This window comes from Geospiza fortis, unplaced genomic scaffold (genome assembly GCF_000277835.1).
Source record: "Geospiza fortis unplaced genomic scaffold, GeoFor_1.0 scaffold34, whole genome shotgun sequence".
Lineage (NCBI taxonomy): Eukaryota > Metazoa > Chordata > Aves > Passeriformes > Thraupidae > Geospiza > Geospiza fortis.
In genome coordinates this window covers 794,704-811,480 of record NW_005054474.1, presented here as the reverse complement: position 1 = coordinate 811,480, position 16,777 = coordinate 794,704, and the positions used below count along the sequence as shown (strand labels likewise).

The window sequence follows — 16,777 nt, the reverse complement described above, 5'->3', positions numbered from 1 at the left end:
ACAACTTACTTTAAAAGTTTTTTGACCAATCACACAAAGCAAAAGCACATTGACAGCAGTTCCATCCAACCACTATAAGCACAAGTACCTTTGGTTAAACAATGCTTGCTTATTTCAAATACAATACCTACTTGTGAGCCTTAAAACACAATGCACAGAGCTCCATTATTAAGCCTAGAACTTCCTAATATCTCACTAGATAAACTTTTCTGTAGCTTAGGGAGTTATTCTAGACAAGCAACAATGCACAGACCATTGTTCTATTTGTCCTTACTTTTCTACTTCTTACATAATTTTTCTGCTGACGTATCTCATGGCTGCTGCATAGCTCTAATCACAGTTCTGCTGTCTCTGAGCTGCCTTTTGCAGCTTCCCAAAACCCTCTGATTTTATGGATTCCCACAGTTGGGAAGTTCTTCGTGAGGGAAATCAGAGCACAAAGTGACTGTAATTTCGTGCCTGCAGATCTTTGATGTCTACATGGTCACTGCTGACTACGTGCCCGCGGCGCCGGACAAGGAGACCATCACCCTGAAGGAAGGACAATATGTGGAAGTCCTGGATTCAGCTCATCCTCTGAAATGGCTGGTCAGGACTAAACCCACGAAATCGAGTCCCTCTCGACAGGGTTGGGTGTCTCCAGCTTATCTGGACAAGAAATTAAAGGTGACTGATCGTGCTTGGTTATTTCTCATTTAAAATTTCTTGTTCCTGTTGCAGTTTAGAGCTGTGCCTTTCGCAAGGAGTGATGGCAGAGGAGGTTGTTGAAAGGGTCTGGAACAATGTTGTACATTTTCATGTTTTTATTAAACAATATTTCTGGTCTGTGCAGGGGTTTCTGGGTTGGAAAGACCTAAAAACTCTCCAGTACAAAAGAAATTTCACACTGGTTTAGTAATTGTTGAAGTAAACAGGACTGGGAACACAAGAGAGATATTCCTGAGTATGTATAGACAAAACCACTGTCCACTTCCAAGAATTATTTTAATTTTTTTCTCCTAATATTGTAGTTGTCTCCGGAGTGGGGAGCAACAGAAATTCCAGAGTTTCCTGGAGAATTTGTTTCTGAAGATGAATACAAAAGGAAGCTAAGGTGAGCTCGTGCCACTTGGTATTTGCACCTTTGAATTTTCCTGCCTTTTGAACCACTTGTATTTTGTGATTGATTTCAGCTTAGGAAAATTCCAGGCAATCGAGATCACAGAATCCTAGAATGGTTTGGGTTGGAAAGGGCCTTAAGCACCATCTAGTGTCAACGAGTCCCATGGGAAGGGACATCTTCCACTGGCCTCCCGAGTCCCATGGGAAGGGACATCTTCCGCTGGCCACTATCCATCCATCCATCCATCCATCCATCCATCCATCCATCCATCCATCCATCCATCCACGTGATGCCTTAAGAGGCTACCTAGAAAAGAGGCTAGACAGAATTAAAGGAATAAAATAGTTATTTATTAAAAGGCCTTCAAAGGATACACCTTGGGCAGTACAAGACCCTGGCCAGGGCTACAGCCGAGATGGACACCACGTCATGAGTTTTCACACTTCTATAAGTTTTGGTCCATTTCCAAATTGGGGTTAATTGTCCAATTACAGCTTCAGGTTATGCAGTCCCATCCTCCCAGTTTGCTCTCATCGATTTGCTCTTTGTACTTTTTGGGCCTGAAGCTGCAATGGTGTCCTTGGTTCTGGGGCTGGAAGAGGATTGTTTTGTGTGACTGAACTGTGAGGATAACTTGCTAACACTTTATATGAAGTTCAGAGTTATACACCAATGCAGTACAGAATCTGGAAAATATGAAAGCTAAAACTCAAGGCATCACATGCATCCATCAATCCCCACAAAGGATCTTTCAACACACCCCAGGAGTCAGTTCCTCTGATCATAAATCCCTACTTTACAGCCTAAAAGCCTCTCAAGGACAATTGTGATGATTTTTCTGTGATTTCTTTCTGCCTCTCTGTCTCCCCTTCAGTGTTCTCATTCAGGAGCTGTTGATCTCAGAGGAAGATTACATTCAGGATTTACAGTTCCTCCAGACTCATCACCTTCGGTACACTGAGACCTGTCCCAGTGTGCCAGGAGCTGTTGCCAGTCAGAAATCCACCATCTTCAGGAATATTGATGACATTGGTCGCTTCCATTCCAGGTGGGCATTCCCAAGTGCCTTCAGTGGAGACCAAAGGGTGGCACTATTATTATTATTATTATTGTAGTTGTTGTTGTTGTTTTGTTATCATTATTTTTATCATTATTATCACTACTACTATTACTACTGTTATTATTACTTCTATTATTATTACTGGAATAATATTATTCCATATTATTATTCCATATTATTATTATTTCTTACTATTTTTCCTGATGTGGAGCACTGGCAGTGCTGAGGTGAAAGGGAATCGATGTTCCTTTCAGGAGGGTAAATGATGGCATGTCTTAAATCCTACCACAGGGTTAGGACTTCATAATCCCCTTCAGAGCTTCAAGGCTTCCTGTGTCCAGCTCATTTCTTACTCTTTTAAGTGAATTTAACTGTGAAACAGTGAATTGTGTTAAAAAAGCAGCAAGATCTTACAGGCACTTCAGTGGTGTCTTCACAGAGATATTAACCCACGTAAAACTGATGTCAGCATCCATGAATTTCAGAAAACCTTCCACTATCCCAGGGTACTCCAAGTCCCATCCAGCCATGTCTTGGACACTTCCAGGGAGCCAGGGGCAGCCACAACTTCTCTGGGAAATCTGTGCCAGGGCCTCACCACAGTCACAAGGAAGAATTTCTTCCCAATATCCCATCTGACCCAGACCTCTGTCAGTTTAAGGCCATTCCCCCTTGTCTTGTTCTCCTGCCCGTTGTTCAAAGCCCCAGCTGAGAGCCCTCTTCACTGTGCTGGGTGAAGAGGCACTGAGCACTTTAATTCCAATGTGGCAAGATCCCTTATTTCCCCCTGTTATTTCTGCCTTGGCTTGAACAGACAGGTGTCTGAAAAGGAAGGCAGGAGGCTCCCTTGAAATGGAAAATGCAAACCCCCTCCCTCCAAATTCTTAGAATTTTTGAAATTAAGGGGCTCTCAGGCAAAGATATGGAAATAGGAATAACAGTTCTTTAACAGGAAAATTAAAAATATACATGCAATAATACAAAAAAGAAAACAAACCACTAACAGAGTCAGACCATGCCCTGCCCCCCTGTGTGTCAGGGTGGGGGCACAGCCCCATCCCATGGGGGCTCAGCCCTCCTGCAGTGCCAGCTGTGCTGCTGCTGCAGCAGGGATCCTGCACAAGGGGGGAGTTTTCCTCTGCAGCTCCAGGGCTGCTGCAGATGGGCCTGGGCTCCCTCTGGCAATGCAGGGCAGCAGAAAGCTGCTCCTCTGGCAATGCAGTGGGCAAAGGCTGCTGTGCTGCTCCAGGCTCAGATTGGATCCAGGTAGGAATGCTTGGCTCCTCCCCGGGGCGCAGCATCTCCCCATGGGATGCTGGAATTGGATCAGCCATGCAGGGACACTCAGTGGCCATGGACAGCAGAGATCTCCTGGAGGGAGGGTTGGCTGTGGGAGAGATAAAGAAAACTGCCCCATGAACAGAAGATAACTGCCCCACCTCTCACAGATGGCAACAGAATACCCCCAAACCATATTTTACAATCCAGGACGATTTCCCCACAATAACCTGTGCTCACCTGACATCTCCTGATTCCCAGCCTGGCAGCTGGGGCTGTGTTTTTAGCCTCATTCCAGCCCCTTCTCCTGAGATGTGCTGTGCTCCTGTCCCCACAGTGTGTTCCTGAGGAGCCTGCAGGGCTGTGACACTGACGATGACGTGGCCATGTGCTTCATCAAGCACGAAGCAGAGTTCAACAGGTACATCCAGTACCTGGTGGGAAGGGTCCAGGCAGAGTCCATTGTTGTCAGCAAAGCTGTCCAGGATTTCTACAAGGTAAGGCAGGAGCCAAAGCACATATGGGAAAGTCATCCTGTAACCCACTGCATCAAGAAATGACATTATTTATCATAAATGTGAACCTCAAAAGTATTTGTAATATATCTTGCTAAATATAATAGCAAAACTTATTAACTTAAAATTAATTAAACTTTAAAAATTATTAAAACTAATAATGTTTAGTTCACTTTCTAGCTTTTTCTGTTTATGTAAATATGGGAACATATTTACATATATTTATGCATTTTTTAATATTATAAAGATTATACAGACATGAACATGGCTGTGTTAATGTAACTGTAATTAAGGGACGTTTTAAAGGTCACCACATTATAAGACCAAGAGAACCACATAAATCATAAATATAGATAAGCAAATCTTGTTTCTCTGCTCCAGCTACTCAGGATTTTTTCTAGTGCTCTTTATAACAACCTTTCCTTGTTATTCCATGTATTTTTTCAGAGATACACAGATGAATATTTAACTAATGAAGATCCCTCACAACCACTTATCCCACCACTGCAGCACTACCTGGAAAAACCCATAAACAGGATCCAGCAGTACCAGACAATAATTAAGGTAAAGAGATGTTGTTACATGTTTATATTCTGCTCTGTGCAGCTTGTGCAGAAAATGATTTTTTTTTATTTCCTATTTCTTGGCTTCCTTCTGATAAAACTATGATTGAAAACTGCTTAAGTAAATAAGACATTGATCATCACCAGTGGTGGTGTTCTCTAAATAGTTTTGTAAATGTAAATCCAGGTGGAGGTTCACAGAATCCAACTCCATAAAGTTCAGTGAGCTTTATCTTTAAATATATGTAAAAATATATGTATAATATAATATATAACTACATGGATGACAGGTATGAATTTGCTTCAAACTCAGCAACGTTTATGTTACAAAAATAAGCAGTTTTCAGGTCTAAGATAATGACTTACCACTTCTTTTCCTTATGTTTTATACTGATATTATTGTAAGATGAAATGCTTGTTTTCTGAAAAGCTTTGCCCCATTCTACCACCCTGAAATATTTTGTCTTTCAGGATTGCATCTGTCCTACTGTTTTAGACCATAAGCAAACATTTCAGAACAGCATTTTAAACTATATTTTCATGGAAAATAGCACTAGGATACTCAGGAAGAAAATAATCATGACAAAATATTTATGTATTCTAGTGTTGTACAAATGAGCAGCTTGAATATTTTGAAGAAGTTTCTACTTTTGAACACAGTCTTGCACACAAACACCAACATTTTTAAGGATCTCTTGGAGGAGCAAAGGCATTTTCCATGCCTTCATTGCTGAAAGAGAGGAACAGGAAAAAATGTGGGAAGAACAGGGAAAATGCCATTTAACATTTTTTCCATCCTCTCTTTTTATTAATCTAACGTTGACTCAGCTCATGAATTCCTTGTTCTATGCTCTTGTGAGAGTAAGCAGAAAAGAAATGCAATGGGTACATTTAGGATCACTTTAGAATTTTTGGTTTTCAACCTCCAAACCATATCTGGTGTTTGTTTCAACTTTATCTTTGCTTGGCATCAACTGATGTCAGGAAAAGCCAGACTGGCTGGTCTTTAATACTGCTGAGTAGGTAGGAAAGAAAAGACTTTGTTATCTAAGCAGTTTGTGGTAGGAAAAAGTGGGATAAAAGTTGCTGAGAAGGAAGAGACAGAGCAGGTATTAGGAAAATCTTTGGCTCTGAAGAAACTGCTTATTTTCTCTCTGATTATCCACTAATTTTTTCTTCAATCACCCACAGGAATTGATCCGAAACAAGGCCAGGAACAGCCAGAACTGCACTTTGCTGGAGCAGGCCTATGCCATTGTGTCTGCCCTCACCAGAAGGGCAGAGAACAACCTGCACGTCTCACTCATTGAGAATTACCCAGGGACCTTGGAGAGCCTTGGGGAGCCCATCCGCCAGGTAACTGCAATGTCCCAGCACTGCTGGCTCCATGGGTGCCCTCCCCAGTTTCTAAGGAGCCCTAATTCTTGGAAGAAAATTATTTAGAAATTATTTATTTATTTGTTTATTTATTTATTATTGTTATGGTTATTATCACTATTATTATTACTATTATTTTATTATTATATACTACAAAACCAATTTGAAATATTATTATATAATTAATTATTATGTTAATTATTATATCTCATTACTATGTTAATACATTACTATATTAATATTGTAATAATATTAATGTATAATTATGAATTGGTTATAATAATTGTTATATATTATTAATATTACTATATTATTGCTATATGAATATTGTAATAATATCAGTATATAATAATATATTGGTTATTATAATTGTTATAGAATTAATTATTATACATTATTGAATTGTTATATATTATATATTATATTTATATAAAAATATATTACATTACATTACACCACATTATATTATATCATCTTATATTATATTATATTATATGATTGAATTATATCTGAAAGAGGTGGCTTGCTGATTTCACTTACTGCTGTCTAGAAATGGGTGTTCTGGCTCCACTAAGGTTTGAAACACCAGAGCATGGATGCTTATGGAAGAATTCACACGTAATTCAGTTATTTGCCTTTTTTATCAAACAGGTAAAATCTTGCCTGCTTATCAAACAGAAATAAAATTGTTCTGGCCCCTACATGATCTAAAAGGGTTTTAACTCATCTTCTCATATTATTGGGAAGCAACATGGGGCAGCTCCTGGAGTTGCTGGCATCAACAGGCCCATGTGCTCCCCCAGGTCTATCCCATGAGCCAGGTGTGTGGCTTTTTAGGCGACCCAGCTATTAGGACACTTTAGGACTTCCAGCAGCCTCACTCAAATTCCTGTTTCTTTGTAGATTTACTGTGTTCTACCAGGCAAGTTATTTATTCTGCCTGCATCCAATTTTTCCATGGGAATCATGGTGTATTGCTGAGTGGAGTTGTAAGGCTAAATTACAGTGATACTGTGGTGGGCATTCATCTCTCCACATTTAGACATCCAAAAATTGTCCAGTCACACCCCTCGAGTGTTTACATCTCCCTGGAGATGCCAGGGCAAACCCATGTCACTAATTGAGCTGTGTGTGTCTGAAGCTATGTGAAATGAACGTCCTGCTCTGGTGAAGGTGACCAAATCGTCATATAAAGTGTCTGTATAACACACAAAATACAATTTTCCTTTAATATTTCCAAGCCTGTTTCTACCTGACAAGGGCTGTCTATGTTTCTGGCGCCAAATAATACCAATTAAATGTCAATGTAATGACAACCACTGGCTGTGCCTGATGAGTCATCTTTAGCATTAGAAACCATCTGCTGGGCTTTAATAAACCACAGATGCATCAGGGGTGATGCCATAGAAAACATTTATTATCTGGGAACTGAAAAATGTGGTGAGACATAACTGTGGTAATTATTCCAGATGTATCACTGTGTGTTCTTCCTTCTTTTTCCTATCAGGGCCACTTCATTGTGTGGGAAGGAGCTCCAGGAGCTCGAATGGCGTGGAAAGGACACAAAAGACATGTTTTCCTCTTCAAAAATTATATTGTGATCTGCAAACCAAAGCGAGACACAAAGACTGACACCTACAGCTACATCTTCAAGAACATCATGAAGGTCTGATCACTTTATCCTCACATAAAGCGTTTCTCTGTCAATTAGAGCTTCAATATGTATCCAGCTTGAACATTCTTCTAATCTTTCTGAGCTATTCCTTTGCTTCAAAAGGTCTTTGAAGCCCAAGTAGAATCTACATTTATCCCAAAATATCTATTTTAAACATGTCAGAAACCATCAGGGTGGACTTTTACTATGCAGCAAGGAGATTACAAGTACAAGCATTTATTTATTTCTGTTCCCTCATTTAATTAACAGCATAAATATATTATATTGATGTGGATTTTGCTGCCTACAATGTTTTCTTGCATTTGTAAATCTCTGGTTTTGGCAATCTGTAATACTGGGAGTAAATTAGAAGGAATCTTATTTGCTAAATTCCAGTGGGTTTTCTCTGCTGGTTATGTCCTTTCCAGACACCAATTCCTGTTCAGAGATGAAAAAATTCAGAGCATTTGACCCTCTCATCTTCAGACATTCAGGGTTAAGACTGCCAGAAATTGAGGAAAGTGTTTTCACAAAGCAGGAGATGCTCAACTCCAATAAAAACCAGCCAACCAACCAAAAAAACCATGGAGCTCCTGACCAAGCCCAGCCAGGGCTTTCTGACAGTCATCATCAATATTCATAGGCAGATTTTCTTTTCCAAGAAAAATAAAACGGGAGCATTTCCATGCTTTGTCCAGAGACTGCCTATTCTCTATTTTTTTCCATGTTGCCTGGGCCCAGCCCTTCAGGGCCAGTGTGTTCCACCCTTGGGATAACTTTTAATGCTGGACATTGCTTTCCTGAAAAATTAACCCCAGGAAAATGTCATTTTGGTATCCAGAAAGTCACATATACCAGGGGAAACAACTCTCAAAGTAGCTCTGATTGCTCTTCATCCAAAGCCATGTTGCCTTGCTCACGCGATCCGAAAAATCTTTGAAGAAAGCACAAATTGCCCCTTTTTGCTGTTGGGAATTGTTAAAAAACACAGGATTTGTGGTGACTTTCTTGCCCCTTCTGTCACTCAGCTGAACAACATAGATGTGAATGACCTGGTGGAAGGGGATGACCGGGCCTTTGAGATCTGGCACGAGCGGGAGGACTTGGTGCGCAAGTACCTGCTGCAGGCGCGGACCGTGAACATCAAGAACTCCTGGGTGAAGGAGATCTTGGGCATCCAGCAGAGGATCAGCGAGCCCATCTGGAGTAAGTGTGGCACCAGACAACCCAAACCTCACCGGTTTTCTTCTTGGATGGTCTCATTGGTTGTGATGCCCTGTGAAGGCTGACCTAGAACAGAGACTGGACAGAGCTAAAGAATAAAGCAGGGATTTATTAAAAGGATCTCCTCCAAGGATGCACCTTGGGCAGCACAAGAGCCCAGCCAGGGCTGCACCCAAGATGAACCAAAATGGCCCCAAAATGCACGAGCGCTCCCGGGGTCTCTCCCTGGGATCAGTTCTGCTCCATTTGCACCTTGCAGTTCATTGTCCCATTCCAGCTTTAGCCCCTGCAGTCCCACCCTGCTTGTTTTTCTCTCTCCAGCCCACGGTGTTTGTGCTCTTGGGCTGAGATTTGGATCATTTGTCCTTGGTGCCCAGCTGGAGCAGGAATTGTTTTGTCTCCCTGCTCTGTGCACAGAGCTCACCATGCCCTGATGTGAAGCTCAGACTCACACACTAAAGCAGCACAGAAAAATATAAAAGCTGAAACCTGAGGCATCAGGTTCAGGAAATTATAAAAGAGGGAGAGAAGCTGTTTATGGTCATTACATGTGGGAGCAGATCCAGGGAGGGGATTCTGTCCCTCTGCTCTGCTCTTGTGGGATTCCACCTGCAGTGCTCTGTCCAGCTGTAGGGTCTCCAAAATAAAAAGGACATGGAGCTGCTGCAGTGAGTCCAGAGAAGGCCTAGAAGATAATCTGAGGGTTTAAACACCTGTCTTGGAGGAAAGGCAGGGAGAGTTGGGGTGTAGGTGATCAGACTTCTACACATTCCAGTACAAATGACCCTGTGACTTCACTGGGTTCCAGACTCTTTACTTGACCCCTGGCTTACACTGCTCTATCTTTTTACCTGTGTGTTTGCTTTGGAATTTTGTCTGGTCATTAATGTTTCATCAGTCTCAGTGTCATTTGAGATCCCACCAATTTTCAATCCACAAAATCCATCAGTAGGGATATCAGATCCTTTTATTTTCCAAGCATCAGCTACAAATTGTGTCCACTATAGTGTAAGGATATTTAGCCTCTTAAAATGCCAGAACAGCATTGGACTTAGTCCATATACACTGAAAACAAGTCTGAGCACTTCATTTTGTGCCTTTAGTAAAGTGTTTTAGTGAGGAAGACTATCAGAATAATTTTGTATGGTTACATATGGTATCAATGAAGTAATAAAGGAACTTAATAAAGGAACAGGTTGCCCAAAGTTGTGGCTGCCCCCTCCCTGGAAGTGTCCAAGGCCAGGCTGGATGGGGCTTGGAGCAGCCTGGGAGAGTGGAAGGTGTCCCTGCCCATGGCAGGGGTGGGAATGCAATGATCTGTAAGGTCTCTTCCAACCCAAACCACTCCATGATTCTCTGATTCAATGAAAGCATAGATTTTATTGTAAGGACACCAGCAGAATGCTGGTTTGGATACCCAGGCTGCATTTTATTTGAGGAATTGCCTTAACAGTGACAGATGTGTAGTGTCTGGATAAGGGATGTGCTTATTAAAATCATGGTCGAAAATAATTCCAGTTCAGCAACAAATTCCCTTTTTTTCATATGGTCTAACTTTATAGCCAACAACAGACATGTTACAGACTGAATTGAGTCTCAGACAAGCAAGGAGAGCATGTCACCTATTTAAGTCTTGAGCTGCTAAAATTTCCTGTTCAGTTTTTCCATTCTAAACCTCACAGATTTGCAAAAATTATTCCTATCTCACTTAGCAGCAGCCATGCTATGGACAGAGCCCCTTGCTCCAGACTAACACGCTTCCTCTGATATTTCAGTCCCTCCAGACTTTGAGGAAGAGCTGGCAGACTGCACAGCTGAGCTGGGAGAGACAGTCAAGCTGGCCTGCAAGGTGACAGGAGCTCCCAAGCCATCCATCAGCTGGTACAAAGGTATGAGCAGCAGGGCATGAAATGCACCCTCCAAATGTGCTCCCTGTCCATATTGCTGTGATAGTTGGGCTGTGGGTTGATGCCTTTAGGAGCTGGAACAGAGGCTAGACAGAGTGAAGGGGAATAAAGTGGAGATTTATTGAGGAGCTTTCAAAGGCCACACCCTGGCAGTACCCAGATGGCTCCAAGATGGAAGCCAAAGAGGGCTTGGTCATGAGATCTCACATTTTTTATAAGTTTTAGTCCATTTGCATCTAGGAGTTAACTGTCCAATTAATGGCTTTAAATTATGAAGTTTCATCCTCCTTGCTCACTTTCTCACCCTCCTCTTTTCACATTGTTCATGTTTTGGGCCTGAAGTTTGAAAAGATTGAGTCTCCAGCTAGAATAGGATTGCTTGGTCTTCACCACGCTGTGAAAAGATCCCAGTAGCACTTAATAGAAAGCTAAAAGCTGCACACCAACACAGAACAGAAAAACTTAAAACCTAAGGTATCAGGTAATCCAAGAGCTGATTCCCTAGAGATTCTCAAGTCTAGAGATTGTGTTTTGGGGGGATTTTGGGTATGCTCCTTTGGCTGGAAAAGCAGAATTATGACTGCACAGAATGTACTCTGGGATAATTTCACTTTTAAATGAGGAGTGGTGATGTATGAGGTCCTCCAACACTACTTCGCCCTGGATGATATTTTTTAGAGAGCTGGATGAAGATGAAGAGCTGATTGCTCAACTACCAACACCAGCTGCAATAATACAGCTCTCAGCCCTCTCAGGATGAAAAGCTGGATGAAATTCCTAAGGAGGAAACTCTGAGCAAGCCATTTTAAAAGAAATAATTTCCCTTTCAGATGGAAAGCCTGTGGAGGTGGATCCCCACCACATTATAATAGAAGATCCTGATGGCTCCTGCACGCTGATCTTGGACAACCTGACAGGGGCTGACACAGGGCAGTACATGTGCTTTGCTTCCAGTCCTGCTGGGAATGCCAGCACCTTGGGAAAGATCCTTGTTCAAGGTAAAGTCCTGCCCAGATGCAGTATTTTAAAGGAGGTCTGCTAAGAAATACCTTAAACCTGTACCAGCCATGGCGTGACCAGCAGGAGCTGGGCAGTGACTGTCCCCTGTGCAGGCTTGGGGTCAGTTTTGAGAGTGCCATGACCAGAAGGACATTGAGGGGCTGGAGTGTGTCCAGAGGAGGGAATGGAGCTGGGGAAGGGGGTGGAGGACAAGAAGGGAGCTGTGGGAGCTCAGCTTGGAGAAAAGGAGGCTCAGGAGGGACCTTGTGGCTCTGCACAGCTCCTGACAGGAGGGAACAGCTGGGGGGGTCGGGCTGTGCTCCAGGGAACAGGGACAGGAGGAGAGGGAACGGCTTCAGGTGTGCCAGGGGAGGTTTAGATTGGAGATCAGGGAAAATTTCCCCACCAAAAGGGTTGTCAACCACCAGAACAGTCTTCTCAAGGAACTGGTGGAGTCACCATCCCTGGAAGAGCTCAGAAAACATTTAGACGTGGCACCTGGGGATGTGGTTGACTCTTGGCCTTAGCAGTGTTAATGGTTGGAATCCATGACCCCCGAGGTCTTTTTCAACATAAATGATTCTATGTTTCTATGATGTTACACATATTAGGACATTTCAGAGGTTCTATACAGTATATACTGAATAATATTTTAAAAAGAAATTATGTACAAGTGCAGGCAGCTGGTTTTAGGTCAAAAAATTTGGTCTTTAGTATCCTTTAGACCCAGTGAGAATTTCCTGGTCAGGGACATGCCCTTCCTCTCTGCTCATATTTCCAGCTAGCAGTCACATTTACCCTTGCTTTTTGCAGTGCCCCCACGGTTCGTGAACAAGGTCAGAAATGCTTATCTTGTCGAGGGTGAAGATGTCCAGTTCACCTGCACTGTGGAAGGAGCACCCAGGCCTCAGATCAGGTCAGTCCTACAGCTCACATGGGAACAAATCCTGGTTTCCCATTTTGCATAGTCAGAAAAGTCATTTTGAGTTTATGACCCTTTCTTTACAGTGCCTTCCATCTTAACCCCATCCCAATGCTGGCTCTTCATGATCCAGACATTCCTGAGATTTTTAGGAGTTAATTCTAGCTAGAATTTGAAAAGAAATACCTGCAGATAGACCCTCAGGAGGACTCTGTCCAGTCGAAAGCCCTGGAAAATATTTTATCATTGTTTATCCTCCCTGCCTTACACCTGACTTGATTGTATTCAAAGAGCTCAGCAAATCCTGTCTTGTCATCATTTAAAGCCCTTTTCCAGCACTGACTGAAGAGATCTCTTGGGAAGAACCTCATAAATATGTCCAGGTTTATACCCAGCTATGATCGATCAGTGACCTTGGGGAGCTCGTGATGCTGCATAATTTTCCCTGGCTTACGCTCCATGGTTTCCCACCACTTTCAGGTGGTACAAGGATGGGGTGCTGCTGAAGGACACCAGTAAATACCAGACTTTCAGTGAACCACGGAGTGGCATCGCAGTGCTGGTGGTCAAGAACCCTTCCAATGAGGACATGGGGCACTATGAATGTGAGGTAAGTTCAGAGAAATTTCAATATCTGTCATCTGAAATGATACAGGCAGGAGAATTCATCTTACTGGCAGAGACCGTGGCTGAGGAATTGCTCATAAGAATATTATAGATAGTCTTGAGCTAGATCTGGATTGTGAATGTCCAAAAGCTCCAGAATATTCTGATCTGATAGTTTGTTGATACAAGTAAGAATTGATGGAGCTTATTCTGGAGCCTAAACTCAGATCCAGATCTCTAGAGGAAACTCTTCTTACAAAATTTGGGACCATTCTGATGTGATATTTTGTTTCTGAACAGTCTTTAAATTATAACTAAGAAACCCTCTGGAGCTAAAAGAAAGAAATTAAGTCTAAGTAGGAGGATAAAGCATTGAAATTCCTGTTTTGTTTAGCAAGCATACATGGAAGTAGCTGATAAATTTTTAAAAATGTAAGATATTTTATGAAAATTAATCATAATCTATGCGCTCATTGTAATAAAACGTAAGTCTGAGGGCTTGGCAATAAAAGAAATTGGTGTTGGTTTAGGAAATTAGCATGGGTCAGCTGCTCCATGGTAAACGGTTCAGCTCACAGAAATATTTAGGAAGTTTGATATACTTTAAAGAATTCTACTGGAATTTTAGCAAAACCAAACTACCTTGCATTTGTCATTGACCGAGATCCTAAGGTCCAGTATTCCCTTGGTTGAGTAAAACTCAGTAACTATTGGATGATCAACAAAAAAAATCCTCTTTATGGCCACCTAAGTGTGTGTGCAACAGGAATCTGGGCCTGTAGGTAGAGACAGAGTTACCCCAGGAGCAAGTCCCAGCTGCAGAGCAAATATCCAGTAATTAAGTAATTAAGCAAATATCCAGTAAATAACTTTGCAGATGTGCTGTAACTTGTCTTTGTGAATAATTTTTGTTAAAAATTTGTTAAAATTTGTTAAATTTTTTGTTAACAATTTTGTTAAAATGAACTCCATCAAGCACCAAAGTGTCCCTTCAAACTCCAGCTTGGCACTGGGCTCACACCTTCACCCTTTTCTGCCAGCACTGAGTTTCCAAGGGTAGCACAGGCAGGGTTTTATCATGACCAAAGAACCAAACCATGCTGTGTTTCATTTGGCACTGCACCATTCTCTCCAGCTGATGAACAGATTAGGGTCTGCCAAGAGTGGAGCAGAGCTTTACCACCACAGCGCCGCTGCCCTGACCCAGGAGAGGAGAGGAGACCAAGCCATCACCATTGAAGGTATGACCCTTGCCCAGCTCTGTACGTACACCAGCCCGAAAAACAACAAAATTCCAGTATTTTTTTGCCATCTTACTCATGTTGGTCGTTGGTGTCCATGTATCTGTACGTCTTCTGGAGATGTGCATGGGCACAGGGCGGCTCGGCTCTGTGCCCATCATCATCTGTTGATTTCCAAGCCTGGCAAATCAACTTCATATAATGTGGATGCATTATATGGAAAAGGAGGAGCAGATGAAGGGTTTGTCACGCCACCACTACTGCAAAAAGAAATGTTGTATGTTGTTGGAAAACTTGGAAATGTGTGTCAGCCTGGCAGAAATGTTACAGGGGCCACTGAGTAAAGGTGGAGATGTGTTGGGATTGTTCCTGAAATATCACTGAAGGGCATGGGGAGTGACTGGGAAAGCAGAACTGACAGCAGTGTGTCCTGAGCAATGATTAGTTCATCCATCCATTATTTAGGACTGTCCAGGGATAGCCGTAGAGCCTGTTCCTTTTCTTTCTCTGCCAGTTTCACCTGGATTGGTAGGGCAATAAGAATTGATTTTGCACCCATCCAAAACAACATCTTTCTTCACAACTTTTACTCATTACTGCCTAAAGTTCCAGGGATTACTGCCTATCCCAGAGATTTCCACACAGAGCGTGTTAGTGCTTGCTGCAAACCCATCACAGCCCAGTTTAAATCCATAGCTACATCTCCCTAGGGAGCATTTCCTGGCATATGGAATTGGTTCTTTGTGCATCTTATAAATGTCCTTGTGTGGCTGAGCCTGAACCAGCCAGTCCTGTCTTTCTTGGAAAGCTCCCAGGGGCAGCTCAGGAGCTGATACAGCCAAGGGACCACCTTTGATAGGTAAGGGACAGATTTGGAGGGCAAGAGAGAGGACTGGGATAGGCACAGGCCTTTTCATGCCAGCAAACCTTGGTTTCACAGGCTTCTGTGGAGGCATGGTCAACAAAAGCCAGAGTTTTTCCAACAGCTCTAGAACCTTCTTTCCTCAACTTTGGTGTTCCCACACTGTCTTGTGATAATAACAGGAGTTCAAGTGTGTTGAACCCAGCTCAAGGGCATAATTGACATTATCAGCTTCCATTAAGAGCCAACATTCTGACTCATGAAGCTGCTGGGCAGAAAATGCTGGAGTCTGGAATAATATTCAGGGATAAATGATCCTCTACTCATATTTTTTCATCATTTTCTGCAGTCCTCTGCTGTTGGCACTGTTCGAGACAGGACCCTGGTCTGGCTGGACCTTTGGGCCAGCCCTCTGTAGACACAAATGTTGTGCTGTTACATTCATCCACAATAAATTATTAATATTAGAATCCTGATCTATGAACTTTCTTGGCCTCATTTTAAACATGTTTTCCTTTTAGTTCTTTCCCAGAGCCCCATCAAAAAGCATTACAGGGAGGATGGTGTAAGTGTAGAAACACTGGAATTTTTTCAGCCAAATAAACCTTCAAGTATTTGAATTCTTTGTCTTTTCTGTGCCCCAAAGAGAGAAAAATAAGTTGTGTGCAGGATGTAGAGGAACACAAATAAATCTCTGTCAGGGTGATGTATCTTGATGAAGTTCACTTCAGGCAGATGTTATAAAGCAAACAAGGGTTGTATAAAATTTTAGGAGCATTTTCAGCTCTGGGGGTTGCAAATGTGTATGTTCAGCCCCAAATTTTTCATCTGCTATTAATCTGTAATCATAAACAAGAACAAAAAAATCATTGTGAGCTTGGTTACAGAAATATAATTGGAGTTTGCCTGGAAGCTTCAGAAACGTCATGAAATAAATTTGTTCTGTGATGTGTGCAATTGCTTGAACTCGGTAATAGGGAAGAAAATAGATCCCTGAGTCATCTCCAGGGTGAAACAGAGGGAGATCTGCTTCAGAGATCAGAGAAAATAGGCTCATCCATGGAGCAAGAGGATTGTTGTGAGCAGAATGGCACCAGGGATGAATTTGGCATAATGCACTTGACCGAGGAGGGAACTCGTTGCTTTCTTGAGAATCAGTAACCAGCCTTGATCTGCCTGGGGAAAAATCAGGTTCATCTGGCAAAGACCTGGAGGACAGGTGGATCTCGTGAAGGCTCTTTCCATCCTCACAATCCTTCCTATTTGTGAACACAGGATTACTTGTAGTTTCACCAAGAGGACAACATTACTGGTCTCACAACAGCAAATAGATCCCGTGTCTGCTTCCTGGCTCACTGCACCCTGGGTCTGAGTTTTACCTGATTTATCTCTGTTCCTGTGAAATCACCACTGTCTGGGTCTCATGAGGCACCCAAGGGACAACTATTGTAGTTTTTATCCTCCTGC

General features: G+C 42.3%; 1 protein-coding gene across 1 annotated transcript in view; it reads left to right on the top strand.

Moving 5' to 3' along the window:
• OBSCN (obscurin, cytoskeletal calmodulin and titin-interacting RhoGEF) overlaps positions 1-16,777 on the top strand; it is a 160,015-nt gene that overhangs the window by 134,297 nt on the left and 8,941 nt on the right. Inside the window, 13 exon segments of the mRNA XM_031062951.1 lie at positions 466-666; positions 1,011-1,093; positions 1,977-2,150; positions 3,778-3,937; positions 4,403-4,519; positions 5,710-5,874; positions 7,403-7,561; positions 8,578-8,755; positions 10,549-10,662; positions 11,511-11,678; positions 12,493-12,595; positions 13,082-13,211; positions 14,343-14,448. Of these exon segments, the coding sequence (XP_030918811.1) occupies positions 466-666; positions 1,011-1,093; positions 1,977-2,150; positions 3,778-3,937; positions 4,403-4,519; positions 5,710-5,874; positions 7,403-7,561; positions 8,578-8,755; positions 10,549-10,662; positions 11,511-11,678; positions 12,493-12,595; positions 13,082-13,211; positions 14,343-14,448 (1,858 nt within the window).